At 55.6% G+C, this 16,150-nt stretch overlaps 1 protein-coding gene across 3 annotated transcripts in view; it reads left to right on the top strand.

Annotated features, from left to right (window-relative positions):
* The window catches only part of LOC140134608 (dual specificity tyrosine-phosphorylation-regulated kinase 1B-like), a 49,598-nt gene that overhangs the window by 12,104 nt on the left and 21,344 nt on the right, over window positions 1-16,150 (top strand). Inside the window, exon 1 of one of the 3 annotated variants that reach the window (XM_072155046.1) lies at window positions 9,492-10,819. The exons of 1 other annotated variant lie outside the window; for it this stretch is intronic. In XM_072155046.1, coding sequence (XP_072011147.1) covers window positions 10,690-10,819 — 130 coding nt within the window. In that variant the 5' untranslated portion in view covers window positions 9,492-10,689. Of the gene's footprint in view, window positions 1-9,491; window positions 10,824-16,150 lie in introns of those variants that run through there. One more of the 3 variants, XM_072155049.1, reaches the window with a different exon arrangement.

Here is a 16,150-nt window from a genome sequence, read left to right as displayed (position 1 = left end):
TGATCATTAGACACGCAGGCTTGTATCTCTAATAGGTGGTATGGCCAAGGATTGGCCCAAAACGGTTGGTTAAAGAGTTGCAGATGTCTTTACATTAACCCTGAACTATGATCTGTGGATCTGACCTGCTGTCTGTGTTTGGGGTCTTTTTCTCCTGCCATATTTTAGTGGTAATTTGGCTGGATAGCACTGTGTAACCTCAACGTATTCACAATAAATGCTAGTGAATGTATGATTGCAGGTTTCCAGTCTTATTTTGGGCCCTGTCCACACTAGCATCATTCATTCATACATATAACATAACGTAGGATCAGTCTTCAAACAAGTTCTGATGGATTGCGTTCAGTTTCTGTTGTGTTTCTATCAATTCTGACATCAAGAATCACGTCACAGAATACATTAAGGTGTTTCTCTATATCAGCAATATGACTCTTCCTGAAAGGGTAAATTCCAGTGTGAACAGAGCCTTGTAGCAGTGTGATGGTAGCAGTGGCTGTAGGTGGGGATTGGTGGTGTCACACGCTGCTGTTGCCATGTTATTGCAATGTGCTGAGGCACAATTTATTATGTAAAGGTGTAATGTATAGTAACTGTATGTATAGATATAGGGTGTATACAGATTGCCTTCCGTTCTGTACATAGTAGATGCTGCAAGCTGGCTAGTCAGCATAGCTTTTATCTATTATGGATTCACTGGATGCTAGTGAAGCTTCGGGGGCAGTGTAACACCCAATTTTGGGTTGTTGGCCAGGTTTATGTATCCAGGTGGTAAGGGGGTTATGTAATGTATTGTGCTGGTATCAGGGCAGTGGTGGGTGTTAATGTATTCTCCATCACAGCTGTCAATGTGACCTGTTCTTGCATTGTGTGTAAGGATGGTGTATTGTCCAGTTGCAGCATTAAAGAAAAGTGTGTAACCCATCCTGTCATGGGGGGCATGTGTTATCCTTGTGTGTGTGTGGCAGGTGACAGTACTCTATTGGGCAGTGATTGGGAGGAGGGCACTTTGTTATCCTGGCAGTGTTGAGTAAGATTTTGGGGGTCATTCTATCCTGGCAATGTGTTATGTGTCTCTTATGGGGTTGCTGGGACCCCCTCTCTCCTGGCAGTGCTGGGCCCCCTCACTTGGCAGTGTGTGTGTTATGGGGGTGCTGGGCCCCTCTCTCCTGGCAGTGTGTTGGGGTGCTGGGCCCCTCTCTCCTGGCAGTGTGTTGGGGTGCTGGGCCCCTCTCCTGGCAGTGTGTTGGGGTGCTGGGCCCCTCTCCTGGCAGTGTGTGTGATTTGGGGGTACTGGACCCCTCTCTCAATGTGTGTGTTATGGGGGTGCTGGGCCCCCTCTCTCCTGGCAGTGTGTGTTATAGGGGTGCTGGGCCCCCTCTCTCCTGGCAGTGTGTGTTATAGGGGTGCTGGGCCCCCTCTCTCCTGGCAGTGTGTTTGTTATGGGGATGCTGGGCCCCTCTCCTGGCAGTGTGTGTTATGGGGATGCTGGGCCCCTCTCCTGGCAGTGTGTGTTATGGGGGTGCTGGGCCCCTCTCCTGGCAGTGTGTGTGTGTTATGGGGGTGCTGGGCCTCCTCTCTCCTGGCAGTGTGTGTTATAGGGGTGCTGGGCCCCCTCTCTCCTGGCAGTGTGTGTTATAGGGGTGCTGGGCCCCCTCTCTCCTGGCAGTGTGTTTGTTATGGGGATGCTGGGCCCCTCTCCTGGCAGTGTGTGTTATGGGGGTGCTGGGCCCCTCTCCTGGCAGTGTGTGTGTGTTATGGGGGTGCTGGGCCTCCTCTCTCCTGGCAGTGTGTGTGTGTTATGGGGGTGCTGGGCCCCTCTCTCCTGGCAGTGTGTGTGATTTGGTGGTGCTGGACCCCTCTCTCCTGGCAGTGTGTATGTTATGGGGGTGTTGGGCCCCCTCTCTCCTGGCAGTGTGTGTGTGTGTGTGTGTTATGGGGGTGCTGGGCCCCTCTCTCCTGGTAGTGTGTGTGTTATGGGGGTGCTGGGCCCCTTTCTCCTGGCAGTGTGTGTGTTATGGGGGTGCTGGGCCCCCTCTCTCCTGGCAGTGTGTGTGTTATGGGGGTGCTGGGCCCCTCTCTCCTGGCAGTGTGTGTTATGGGGGTGCCGGGCCCTTCTCTCCTGGCAGTGTGTGTGTGTGTTATGGGGGTGCTGGGCCCTCTCTCTCCTGGCAGTGTGTGTGTTATGGGGGTGCTGGGCCCCGCTCTCCTGGCAGTATGTGTGTTATGGGGGTGCTGGGCCCCTCTCTCCTGCCAGTGTGTGTGTGTTATGGGGGTGCTGGGCCCCTCTCTCCTGGCAGTGTGTGTGTGTTATGGGGGTGCTGGGCCCCTCTCTCCTGGCAGTATGTGTTATGGGGGTGTTGGGCCCCTCTCCTGGTAGTGTTTGTGTTATGGGGATGCTGGGCCCCCTCTCTCCTGGCAGTGTGTGTTATGGGGGTGCTGGGCCCTCTCTCTCTCCTGGCAGTGTGTGTGTGGTATAGGGGTGCTGGGCCCCTCTCTCCTGGCAGTGTGTGTGTTATGGGGGTGCTGGGCCCCTCTCTCCTGGCAGTGTGTGTGTTATGGGGGTGCTGGGCCTCCTCTCTCCTGGCAGTGTGTGTGTTATGGGGGTGCTGGGCCCCTCTCTCCTGGCAGTGTGTGTGTTATGGGGGTGCTGGGCCCCTCTCTCCTGGCAGTGTGTGTTATGGGGGTGCTGGGCCCCTCTCTCCTGGCAGTGTGTGTGTTATGGGGCTGCTGGGCCCTCTCTCTCCTGGCAGTGTGTGTGTTATGGGGGTGCTGGGCCCCTCTCTCCTGGCAGTGTGTGTGTGGTATAGGGGTATTGGGCCCCTCTCTCCTGGCAGTGTGTGTGTTATGGGGGTGCTGGGCCCCCTATTTGCTGGCAGTGTGTGAGTTATAGGGGTGCTGGGCCCCCTCTCTCCTGGCAGTGTGTGTTATAGGGGTGCTGGGCCCCCTCTCTCCTGGCAGTGTGTTTGTTATGGGGATGCTGGGCCCCTCTCCTGGCAGTGTGTGTTATGGGGGTGCTGGGCCCCTCTCCTGGCAGTGTGTGTGTGTTATGGGGGTGCTGGGCCTCCTCTCTCCTGGCAGTGTGTGTGTGTTATGGGGGTGCTGGGCCCCTCTCTCCTGGCAGTGTGTATGTTATGGGGGTGTTGGGCCCCCTCTCTCCTGGCAGTGTGTGTGTGTGTTATGGGGGTGCTGGGCCCCTCTCTCCTGGTAGTGTGTGTGTTATGGGGGTGCTGGGCCCCTTTCTCCTGGCAGTGTGTGTGTTATGGGGGTGCTGGGCCCCCTCTCTCCTGGCAGTGTGTGTGTTATGGGGGTGCTGGGCCCCTCTCTCCTGGCAGTGTGTGTTATGGGGGTGCCGGGCCCTTCTCTCCTGGCAGTGTGTGTGTGGTATAGGGGTGCTGGGCCTCTCTCTCCTGGCAGTGTGTGTGTTATGGGGGTGCTGGGCCCCTCTCTCCTGGCAGTGTGTGTGTGTTATGGGGGTGCTGGGCCCCTCTCTCCTGGCAGTGTGTGTGTGTTATGGGGGTGCTGGGCCCCTCTCTCCTGGCAGTGTGTGTGTGTTATGGGGGTGCTGGGCCCCTCTCTCCTGGCAGTGTGTGTGTGTTATGGGGGTGCTGGGCCCCTCTCTCCTGGCAGTGTGTGTGTGTTATGGGGGTGCTGGGCCCCTCTCTCCTGGCAGTGTGTTATGGGGGTGCTGGGCCCCCTCTCTCCTGGCAGTGTGTGTGTGTGTGTTATGGGGGTGCTGGGCCCCTCTCTCCTGGCAGTGTGTGTGTGTGTGTGTTATGGGGGTGCTGGGCCCCTCTCTCCTGGCAGTGTGTGTGTGTGTTATGGGGGTGCTGGGCCCCCTCTCTCCTGGCAGTGTGTGTGTGTTATGGGGGTGCTGGGCCCCTCTCTCCTGGCAGTGTGTGTGTGTTATGGGGGTGCTGGGCCCCTCTCTCCTGGCAGTGTGTGTGTGTTATGGGGGTGCTGGGCCCCTCTCTCCTGGCAGTGTGTGTGTGTGTTATGGGGGTGCTGGGCCCCTCTCTCCTGGCAGTGTGTGTGTGTGTTATGGGGGTGCTGGGCCCCTCTCTCCTGGCAGTGTGTGTGTGTTATGGGGGTGCTGGGCCCCTCTCTCCTGGCAGTGTGTGTGTGTGTTATGGGGGTGCTGGGCCCCTCTCTCCTGGCAGTGTGTGTGTGTGTTATGGGGGTGCTGGGCCCCTCTCTCCTGGCAGTGTGTGTGTGTGTTATGGGGGTGCTGGGCCCCTCTCTCCTGGCAGTGTGTGTGTGTGTTATGGGGGTGCTGGGCCCCTCTCTCCTGGCAGTGTGTGTGTGTGTTATGGGGGTGCTGGGCCCCTCTCTCCTGGCAGTGTGTGTGTGTTATGGGGGTGCTGGGCCCCTCTCTCCTGGCAGTGTGTGTGTGTTATGGGGGTGCTGGGCCCCTCTCTCCTGGCAGTGTGTGTGTGTTATGGGGGTGCTGGGCCCCTCTCTCCTGGCAGTGTGTGTGTGTGTTATGGGGGTGCTGGGCCCCTCTCTCCTGGCAGTGTGTGTGTGTGTTATGGGGGTGCTGGGCCCCTCTCTCCTGGCAGTGTGTGTGTGTGTTATGGGGGTGCTGGGCCCCTCTCTCCTGGCAGTGTGTGTGTGTGTTATGGGGGTGCTGGGCCCCTCTCTCCTGGCAGTGTGTGTGTGTGTTATGGGGGTGCTGGGCCCCTCTCTCCTGGCAGTGTGTGTGTGTGTTATGGGGGTGCTGGGCCCCTCTCTCCTGGCTGTGTGTGTGTGTGTTATGGGGGTGCTGGGCCCCTCTCTCCTGGCAGTGTGTGTGTGTGTTATGGGGGTGCTGGGCCCCTCTCTCCTGGCAGTGTGTGTGTGTGTTATGGGGGTGCTGGGCCCCTCTCTCCTGGCAGTGTGTGTGTGTGTGTTATGGGGGTGCTGGGCCCCTCTCTCCTGGCAGTGTGTGTGTGTGTTATGGGGGTGCTGGGCCCCTCTCTCCTGGCAGTGTGTGTGTGTTATGGGGGTGCTGGGCCCCTCTCTCCTGGCAGTGTGTGTGTGTTATGGGGGTGCTGGGCCCCTCTCTCCTGGCAGTGTGTGTGTGGTATAGGGGTGCTGGGCCCCTCTCTCCTGGCAGTGTGTGTGTTATGGGGCTGCTGGGCCCTCTCTCTCCTGGCAGTGTGTGTGTTATGGGGGTGCTGGGCCCCTCTCTCCTGGCAGTGTGTGTGTGTTATGGGGGTGCTGGGCCCCTCTCTCCTGGCAGTGTGTGTTATGGGGGTGCCGGGCCCTTCTCTCCTGGCAGTGTGTGTGTGTGTTATGGGGGTGCTGGGCCCCTCTCTCCTGGCAGTGTGTGTGTTATGGGGGTGCTGGGTCCCTCTCTCCTGGCAGTGTGTGTGTGTTATGGGGGTGCTGGGTCCCTCTCTCCTGGCAGTGTGTGTGTGTTATGGGGGTGCTGGGTCCCTCTCTCCTGGCAGTGTGTGTGTGTTATGAGGGTGCTGGGTCCCTCTCCTGGCAGTGTGTTGGGGTGCTGGGCCCCTCTCTCCTGGCAGTGTGTGTGTGTGGTATAGGGGTGCTGGGCCCCCTCTCTCCTGGCAGTGTGTGTGTTATGGGGGTGCTGGGCCCCCTCTCTCCTGGCAGTGTGTGTGTTATGGGGGTGCTGGGCCCCTCTCTCCTGGCAGTGTGTTGGGCCCCTCTCTCCTGGCAGTGTGTTGGGCCCCTCTCTCCTGGCAGTGTGTTGGGCCCCTCTCTCCTGGCAGTGTGTTGGGGCGCTGGGCCCCTCTCTCCTGGCAGTGTGTTGGGGCGCTGGGCCCCTCTCTCCTGGCAGTGTGTTGGGACGCTGGGCCCCTCTCTCCTGGCAGTGTGTTGGGGCGCTGGGCCCCTCTCTCCTGGCAGTGTGTTGGGGCGCTGGGCCCCTCTCTCCTGGCAGTGTGTTGGGGCGCTGGGCCCCTCTCTCCTGGCAGTGTGTGTGTTGGGGTGCTGGGCCCCTCTCTCCTGGCAGTGTTATGGGGTGCTGGGTCCCTCTCTCCTGGCAGTGTGTGTGTGTGTTATGGGGGTGCTGGGCCCCTCTCCTGGCAATGTGTGTTATGGGGGTGCTGGGTCCCTCTCTCCTGGCAGTGTGTGTGTTATGAGGGTGCTGGGTCCCTCTCTCCTGGCAGTGTGTGTGTGTTATGAGGGTGCTGGGTCCCTCTCCTGGCAGTGTGTTGGGGTGCTGGGCCCCTCTCTCCTGGCAGTGTGTGTGTGTGGTATAGGGGTGCTGGGCCCCCTCTCTCCTGGCAGTGTGTGTGTTATGGGGGTGCTGGGCCCCCTCTCTCCTGGCAGTGTGTGTGTTATGGGGGTGCTGGGCCCCTCTCTCCTGGCAGTGTGTTGGGCCCCTCTCTCCTGGCAGTGTGTTGGGGTGCTGGGCCCCTCTCTCCTGGCAGTGTGTTGGGGTGCTGGGCCCCTCTCTCCTGGCAGTGTTATGGGGGTGCTGGGCCCCTCTCCCCTGGCAGTGTGTGTGTTGGGGTGCTGGGCCCCTCTCTCCTGGCAGTGTTATGGGGTGCTGGGCCCCTCTCTCCTGGCAGTGTTATGGGGTGCTGGGCCCCTCTCTCCTGGCAGTGTGTGTGTGTTATGGGGGTGCTGGGCCCCTCTCCTGGCAGTGTGTGTGTGTTATGGGGGTGCTGGGCCCCTCTCCTGGCAGTGTGTGTGTGTTATGGGGGTGCTGGGTCCCTCTCCTGGCAGTGTGTTGGGGTGCTGGGCCCCTCTCTCCTGGCAGTGTGTGTGTGTGGTATAGGGGTGCTGGGCCCCCTCTCTCCTGGCAGTGTGTGGTATAGGGGTGCTGGGCCCCTCTCTCCTGGCAGTGTGTGTTATGGGGGTGCTGGGCCCCCTCTCTCCTGGCAGTGTGTGTTATGGGGGTGCTGGGCCCCCTCTCTCCTGGCAGTGTGTGTTATGGGGGTGCTGGGCCCCCTCTCTCCTGGCAGTGTGTGTGTTATGGGGGTGCTGGGCCCCTCTCTCCTGGCAGTGTGTGTGTGTTATGGGGGTGCTGGGCCCCCTCTCTCCTGGCAGTGTGTGTGTTATGGGGGTGCTGGGCCCCTCTCTCCTGGCAGTGTGTGTGTGTTATGGCAGTGTGTTGGGCCCCTCTCTCCTGGCAGTGTGTTGGGCCCCTCTCTCCTGGCAGTGTTATGGGGGTGCTGGGCCCCTCTCTCCTGGCAGTGTGTGTGTTGGGGTGCTGGGCCCCTCTCTCCTGGCAGTGTTATGGGGTGCTGGGCCCCTCTCTCCTGGCAGTGTGTTATGGAGGTGCTGGACCTCTCTCTCCTGGCAGTGTGTGTGTTATGGGGGTGCTGGGCCCCTCTCTCCTGGCAGTGTGTTGGGGTGCTGGGCCCCTCTCTCCTGGCAGTGTGTTGGGGTGCTGGGCCCCTCTCTCCTGGCAGTGTGTGTGGTATAGGGGTGCTGGGCCTCTCTCTCCTGGCAGTGTGTGTGTTATGGGGGTGCTGGGCCCCTCTCTCCTGGCAGTGTGTTGGGGTGCTGGGCCCCTCTCTCCTGGCAGTGTGTTGGGGTGCTGGGCCCCTCTCTCCTGGCAGTGTGTGTGGTATAGGGGTGCTGGGCCCCTCTCTCCTGGCAGTGTTATGGGGGTGCTGGGCCCCTCTCTCCTGGCAGTGTGTGTGTTGGGGTGCTGGGCCCCTCTCTCCTGGCAGTGTGTGTGTTATGGGGGTGCTGGGCCCCTCTCTCCTGGCAGTGTTATGGGGTGCTGGGCCCCTCTCTCCTGGCAGTGTGTTATGGGGGTGCTGGGCCCCTCTCTCCTGGCAGTGTGTGTGTGTTATGGGGGTGCTGGGCCCCTCTCTCCTGACAGTGTGTTGGGCCCCTCTCTCCTGGCAGTGTGTTGGGGTGCTGGGCCCCTCTCTCCTGGCAGTGTTATGGGGGTGCTGGGCCCCTCTCTCCTGGCAGTGTGTGTGTTGGGGTGCTGGGCCCCTCTCTCCTGGCAGTGTTATGGGGTGCTGGGCCCCTCTCTCCTGGCAGTGTGTTATGGAGGTGCTGGACCTCTCTCTCCTGGCAGTGTGTGTGTTATGGGGGTGCTGGGCCCCTCTCTCCTGGCAGTGTGTTGGGGTGCTGGGCCCCTCTCTCCTGGCAGTGTGTTGGGGTGCTGGGCCCCTCTCTCCTGGCAGTGTTATGGGGGTGCTGGGCCCCTCTCTCCTGGCAGTGTGTGTGTTGGGGTGCTGGGCCCCTCTCTCCTGGCAGTGTGTGTGTTATGGGGGTGCTGGGCCCCTCTCTCCTGGCAGTGTTATGGGGTGCTGGGCCCCTCTCTCCTGGCAGTGTGTTATGGAGGTGCTGGACCTCTCTCTCCTGGCAGTGTGTGTGTGTGTTATGGGGGTGCTGGGCCCCTCTCTCCTGGCAGTGTGTGTGTGTTATGGGGGTGCTGGGCCCCTCTCTCCTGGCAGTGTGTTGGGCCCCTCTCTCCTGGCAGTGTGTTGGGCCCCTCTCTCCTGGCAGTGTGTTGGGCCCCTCTCTCCTGGCAGTGTGTGTGTGTTATGGGGGTGCTGGGCCCCTCTCTCCTGGCAGTGTGTTGGGCCCCTCTCTCCTGGCAGTGTGTTGGGCCCCTCTCTCCTGGCAGTGTGTTGGGCCCCTCTCTCCTGGCAGTGTGTTGGGCCCCTCTCTCCTGGCAGTGTGTTGGGCCCCTCTCTCCTGGCAGTGTGTTGGGCCCCTCTCTCCTGGCAGTGTGTTGGGCCCCTCTCTCCTGGCAGTGTGTTGGGCCCCTCTCTCCTGGCAGTGTGTTGGGCCCCTCTCTCCTGGCAGTGTGTTGGGCCCCTCTCTCCTGGCAGTGTGTTGGGCCCCTCTCTCCTGGCAGTGTGTTATGAGGGTGCTGGGTCCCTCTCCTGGCAGTGTGTTGGGCCCCTCTCTCCTGGCAGTGTGTTGGGCCCCTCTCTCCTGGCAGTGTGTTGGGCCCCTCTCTCCTGGCAGTGTGTTGGGCCCCTCTCTCCTGGCAGTGTGTTGGGCCCCTCTCTCCTGGCAGTGTGTTGGGCCCCTCTCTCCTGGCAGTGTGTTATGAGGGTGCTGGGCCCCTCTCTCCTGGCAGTGTGTTGGGCCCCTCTCTCCTGGCAGTGTGTTGGGCCCCTCTCTCCTGGCAGTGTGTTGGGCCCCTCTCTCCTGGCAGTGTGTTGGGCCCCTCTCTCCTGGCAGTGTGTTGGGCCCCTCTCTCCTGGCAGTGTGTTGGGCCCCTCTCTCCTGGCAGTGTGTTATGAGGGTGCTGGGTCCCTCTCCTGGCAGTGTGTTGGGCCCCTCTCTCCTGGCAGTGTTGGGTGTTCGTACATTACACTGTCAGATCAGCTTCTCTCCTCCTAAACTCCCCCATGGTTGCGCCTGTTTCACTTGCTGCTTTATCAGCTGCTTCACGGAGTCCCTGTGAAAGCAGCCAATCAGCGCTCGCCAGCCTGACTCCTCCGCCAATAGCGGCTCACTGTATCTCGTTCCCGCTGTGCGCGCCAGCCAATCGGCGTGTTGTTGCTAAGGCGTTGGTGCAGCTTGGGGCAGCGCTGGCCTCCCCTCCTCCTCTCTCTCGTGTTCCCGCCCGCCCGCAGTTGGACACGTCCGCCGAGCGCCTCAGAGACGGGCGGGTGACTCAGCAGAATCAAACATGTCTCTGTCAGTTTAGAGCAGAGCCCTCCTCCTCCTCACCGCCCACACAGCCCGGCTTATAGAGCGCAGCTCAGGCATCGGGAGCTCCGCGCCAGCATGTACGCACAGCGGCCGCCGCCTGCCATCGCCGGGGAGCGGCTCCGGCCCCTGTCCGCCTCCCGCCCCGCAGGCCGCTCTCACACATAGATCGGGGGGAGGAGGGCGCTGGGTGGGATTTTTTTTTTTGTTTCCCGCCCGTTTTGAAACGGAAGCCTCGGGGTCGCGCACGGCGGGAGTGCGCCCCCTCCTGCCTGCCACAGATCTGCTTACGTTACTATAAATGGTGGCGGCCGGGGCTCGGCGCTCAGCACTGCCCGACACTGCTGCTGCCTCTCTATAAGAGCTGCTGCTGGCCGCAGGGACATCCGAAGCGAGCCAGGGGGGGCGGGCCGGAGGAAGTCTCCTATTATTGTGTCTGTGCCGCGCCTCCTGCTCCCCCCGCGCTGCTGGCTGCAGTGGTACATCCCAGGGTGTGGAGCCTCAGAGCTGGGAGAGCACAAGAGTTTCCAGAGCCGGGGATTGTGCAGCCGCGGCCCGGGACATCGTGTACACAGCCCCCGGGGATCGCCTGAGCGGGGCCCGCCAGCGGGACAGGCCGCCTCCTCCTCCGGCCCTGCGCAGCCGACGTCTCCGGGACGTGACCTTCCATGACCCGCGTTCACCTTGCCCTCGCTCCCGGGGCTCTGGACTGGCGGTCCGAGGAGCCGAGCCTCCCGTGCCTTGTCTATGCGCTTCCCCAAAGATAAGGCCTGGCCCTGGCCTATTGCACTTGGTGGAACAGGGTTTTCTCATCATCATCCTCCTCCTCAATGACTGGATTATCACTCTCATCATCCTCATCCATTGTGCTGTGAAGGGCTACAGAGAGCAGCAGCCATGGCCAGAGACCCCCGCTAATGACCTGGAGTATAGATGGACGTATCCCCCCTATAGAAGGCTTCTTCACCTCCTACCTGGCCCTGGATCTACCACCCTATCCCCCCTCCTTTTTATTTTCTAATTTTTATTTTTATTTCGGGGGTCTGACTACCTACCGCTGCTACTGCAGGGACTCATCTGCTGGCCTGTGGTATTTGGTGAAACACATCGATGGTGATTACATCCAGCTCTGACGAGGCGCCCCCTCAGAGAATGCTCACAGCTTTACCCACAGAATGGGGCAGTAAGGATCCAGCGTGTCACCTGCCTCCGACCCACTGCGGCAAGAAGCCTTCCAGAAGTTGGTATACTTACTTAGCCAGTACTATCGGTGTTGTGGTGATACAACATTTGCGACTGCGATCGTTTCCCTGGGCCGCCAGGTTGTTGGCTTTAAGCTGTGGTGCCATGTTACCTGGTGGGGGTGTGTGCCGTGGCACTGGACAGGCAACTGGGATGTGTGTGTGCCTCCACCATGGTGGGGCAATAGTAATGTGTGTATGTTTGTGTGTACTAGGGTGTTTGGTGGTACTAGAGGGATGTGTGACACTGCCTGGGACTTGGTGGAGCCATTAGGATGTATGTGTATTCCCAGGCCATGGTGGTGCAATAGGGATGTTTGTGTCTTGGTGCCGTGTTATGGCTATAGAAATGCAAGTCTCTGTCCTGGCCCTGCTGGGGCAGTAGGGATGTTTGTGTGTACCTGGGCAATGGTAAGGCAATAGGGATGTCTGTGTGTCCCTAGGCCATAGTGGGGCAGTAGGGATGTCTGTGTGTCCCTAGGCCATAGTGGGGCAATATGGATGTCTGTGTGTCCCTAGGCCATAGTGGGGCAATATGGATGTCTGTGTGTCCCTAGGCCATAGTGGGGCAATAGGGATGTCTGTGTGTCCCTAGGCCATAGTGGGGCAATAGGGATGTCTGTGTGTCCCTAGGCCATAGTGGGGCAGTAGGGATGTCTGTGTGTCCCTAGGCCATAGTGGGGCAGTAGGGATGTCTGTGTGTCCCTAGGCCATAGTGGGGCAGTAGGGATGTCTGTGTGTCCCTAGGCCATAGTGGGGCAGTAGGGATGTCTGTGTCCCTAGGCCATAGTGGGGCAATATGGATGTCTGTGTGTCCCTAGGCCATAGTGGGGCAATGTGGATGTCTGTGTGTTTGAGACGCGGTACGCCTAGAGGTTTGTGTCTTTTGCCAGGCAATAGCGATGTGTGTGTGTGTGTGTCTGTGCTTGAGCCAAGGCGGTTGTATTGGGTATAGTGATGTGTGGAATAGGGTTTCCACTATGCATTGGCAACCAGGAGAAGATAATGTGTGTCTGGGTAGCATATAACAGCATAAGGATAATTTTTTCCTCAATGTGGTCCCCCTTACACGTCTTCCCGAGCACTCATCTTTCAAGAAAAGTTTCACTACTTTCCATGGTATTCCAAGTAATGTCCTTAAAGTTGTATTGGGCACGATCACCTTACATAGCTGTGGCTTTTGGGAAATGTTCTAGCCACATTGACCATTTTATGTTGAAAATTTTAATTCCATGTAAAATAGACTCCCATTGCCAAGGATTGATGGTGGAAGAGTTGATGGCTGTGTATTTGGGGATGGGTGGTCAGTCTGCTCCTGAATCACCATCTTGTTACTTTTATGCTGGATAATGATTGTAGAGATGGTCTATAAATATTTCCTACTATTTGACTCAGATCTGTCATTATGAGTAGGCCTGAACGCTTGGGCTTAGTCAGCCGATGACTCGATGTGAGCCTAATGTCTACATTTAGATGTGGATATCATCTAAGGTACATCTGATAGGAAAGTAGTATGACCCACCGCCGCTCTAGTTCAAAATGTATTAGCCTGTACTCTGACTATATCACGTAAAGTAGAAATTGGGCTACTGTGACATATAAAGAAATAATATGGATAGTAGGCTTCCCTTCTCTTCTTGGATGAAATATTTTTTACATACATGTGAGTTCTGTGCATTGCAACACAGCTGGAAAGTGAGATGCTGTATATGTGACCACTATCTGGTGGCGTATTGAGAAGCGATGCTGTATTTCTCCTATAAGAAGACTTGGTTTGGCCATGTGGGAGTCTCACAATGTGTCCTAAATGGACAGAGCACCAGACTTCAGTAAACTGTACCTCCAGTGATCAATTTCACACATGGTATTTGGCCTTGGTACAGTGTGAACTTAGGCCGAATGGCTCTATGTGGGGGAGATTCTGTAATGTTGTAAATCAATGGTTATACATCTATACATATAGCTGTTATAAATTCCTAGAAAATAGGTTAACAGATTAATTATGATACCTGCTCTATGTGCTGCTTTATCCTGGGCATTGCACTGTACAGGCAGTCCCCAGGTTACGTACAAGATTGGGTCCCAAGGTTTGTTCTTAAGTTGAATTTGTATGCAAGTCGAAACTGTATATTTTATAATTATAGATCCAGACAAAAAAATTTTTGGCCCCAGTGACAATTGGAGTTTTAACATTTTTTGCTGTAATGGGACCAAGGATTATCAATAAAGCTTCATTACAGACACCTTACAGCTGATTATTGCAGCCTGGGACTATAGTAACATCCAGAGAGCTTCACCAGAGGTCAGAGGGGTCTGTCTGTAACTATGGGTTGTCTGTAAGTCGGGTGTCCTTAAGTAGGGGACCGCCTGTATAGTGTTGAATCTTCCTATTCTCTTAAATTTTTCTCCAGGCCCACCTCTGAGTTTAGGGATCACTACTGAGAGTAGAAATGTATGATGGGCCCCGTGTCCAGACCGGTCTCATCCAAACCTTGCCCTGACTATTAGACTCATTGAGCAAGTGATGTGGGAATGTGTTTACATTGTGTATAGATGAGACAACCTGTTTAGTCTGGACTGGTCAGTGTGGTGTAACCTGGCTGGAGGTCGCTTATTTGAGTCCCAAGTCTGCGGCCTGTAATACTGTGCTGTTAAAGGAAAGTGTTCAGAATTGTGAAATGCCTTAGTATCTTATCAGCGGGTCTGAAGATGAGTACACAACAAGGGTAAAAGTCTAAGCAACCCACGCTTCTTACAGCTATGGGGTCAAATGTGATGGGTCCTGAGTAGTAGATTGTAGTAGACTGACATCGCAGAACTTCGAGATTCTCCAAATGATACAAAGTGACAAAAAAAAACCAGTTTAACATCCAAATGTATGAAGTAATAGGATCCACCAGCCTGTAAATGAGCCAAACCTATGGACATTCCTAATATAGCAAAATGTACAATATTTCTTGTCCTGTCTTATGCCATTAGTCTCCATTTGAAGAGCCCAAGGTAAAGGAACGAATGTAACAGAAGTATCAGTTTAATACCATCTGTAATCTATTGGGACATTTCTGATATGGCAAAAGTTTCTTTGTAGGAGATGCCTTGAATCTTTTTTTGGAAGATTCAGAGCCGCTCCCCCCCCACCCCCATATTAAATTGATGGGGTGGACCTATGATTCCCCAAAAACACTGTAAAAGTAAATGAATTGCCATAGGATGACTCAAATTTTATTTATTTTTTTTTTGTTGCCTTTCACCCTGGAGGAGGAAGAAGTTTGGCATCACCCCCTACTTATAACTTTTGTAGCAGGTGATGAGCACTGGTGACTAGGAGTTGACAACTGTTCCTGGTGTATTTCTGGATTACAAAAGGGGCAGTCACCTGTTAGTACAGCAAATGTTGCAGGGTGGAGGATGACATAGCCCTCAAAGGGGAGGTGATTGATTTACTGCCTAGACCTTTGTTAAAAGGAATATTTCTGAGTTCATCCTCTTGCCCCCGCCATGAAATGTATTGGTCTGCATACATCTTCTGAAAGAAGTTCATAAACCAGGTTATATGGCGCTCAATACTGTACTGCACCCTGACCTATCAGAAATCTCAGAATTTAAAACGTGTGCATGCTTGCCATGTATATGGTGATAGGATAACATTTATTGTAGTTATATGTAGTAACGGCGTATAGGCGGCTCCACAACCCAGGGCCCTCCAGCTTGTGTAGTGCCGCAGCTCCCAGCATGACACAGCTGTCTGTAGTTTTCATGGTGTGCTTCCGTAGGTTTCGCAACAGCTGGAGAGTCACACGTTTTACCAATCACATTGCTTGAAATAGATCTTAAAAATAAAATATCAAGTGATTTCTCTTGAAACAACCTGTTGAGGCCGCAAAGCCAGGCGGTACTTAACAGATTCTCCTGTGATGGTCACGAGGTAAATTGATCACTTTTCTTGCATGTTGGAGAAAGTTGAAGCAGGAAACAGCCCTATATTTTTTTTTTTCTTTCATCCTCCCGATGGTTTAACTTTTCAGCTATTCATAGCAGCAGAACTTGTGCTCGGTTCAGACCTCAAATGAACCCAGTGTATCACCAGGCAATTAAGGAGCACTTGGCACGGGCTCTGTAATCGTTCACCGTGAGGAGCGCCGTAACTTTAAGAGACGGACTGTAAACTTAGTTCTCTCTGCACACAAGTGCAGCACTGTGACCAGGATAGTCATGAAACCCATCAAGATCAAACTACATAATGCACTGCTCAAAAAGTAAAGGGAACACCTAAACATCACATCCTAGATCTCAATGAAATATTCCAGTTGCAATATCTCATTCATTACATAGTCCAAGCGTTTTGGAACAATAAAGCATAAAAATGAAAATCAAAATGAGGTCTGGATTGGAATCCTACTCGAGATCAAAGTGTAAAACCTTATTTTAAGACAAGGAAATGTGGATCAGAAGTTTGTGTGGCCCTACAGCGCCTGGACATGCTCCTGATCAAGCTTAGTAGTGTGTGTGGACTCCACGTGCCTGTATGCCCCCCCCTACAATGCCGGGACATGCTCCTGATCAGGCTCAGTAGTGTGTGTGGCCTCCACGTGCCTGTATGACCTTCTTAAAACACCTGGGTATGCTCCTGATCAGGCTACAGATGTTTGATCTCCTCCCAGACCTGAAATTAAAGCATTAGTCAACCCCTGGGCAGTCTGTTGTACAATGTGATATGACATTGTACAACAGACACTACAACCACATGAAGCCTGGCGGTGTCATGTATCAGAAGGAACTCTGGGCCCACTGCACCTGCATGTGGTTTCACAATGGGTTTCAGAATTTTATCCTGATACCTAATGATGGAGGGCTCAGTGACCTTCCACCAAAATGCCACCCCATATCGTCACTGACCTACTGCCAGACATGCAGGAAGTTGAAAACAAAACGTTCTCCATGGCGTCTCCAGACTGTCAAATGTGTTCAGTGTGTACCTGCTCTCATACACACAGGGAGCACAGGGCACCAATGTCAAATCTCTGGCAAATGCCAATCTCCCTGCTCTGCTTACAGCCCAACATAGATTTGCCAGCGTTGTGCCCTCACACTACCCTCACTGAGTGTTTCTGACGGTAGGAGCAGACACATGGATATTAGAGGCAGCTGCAGGTCATTCTGCAGGGTTCTTCTCCTGTCTTTCTTTGCACAGAGATGGAGATATGAGTCCTGCTGCCTGGTCGCCTCCCTCCTAGGCCACCTCCATGTCTTCTGGTACTGTAATGACTCCATGCTCTGAACACTGCGCTGAACGACACAGCTAACTTTCTTGCTGCAGTTTGCATGGATGA

The sequence above is a fragment of the Engystomops pustulosus genome, chromosome 6, assembly GCF_040894005.1.
Source record: "Engystomops pustulosus chromosome 6, aEngPut4.maternal, whole genome shotgun sequence".
Taxonomy (NCBI): Eukaryota; Metazoa; Chordata; class Amphibia; order Anura; family Leptodactylidae; genus Engystomops; species Engystomops pustulosus.
The sequence above is the reverse complement of the archived record's forward strand: the minus strand, read 5'-3'. Positions and strand labels throughout refer to the sequence as shown.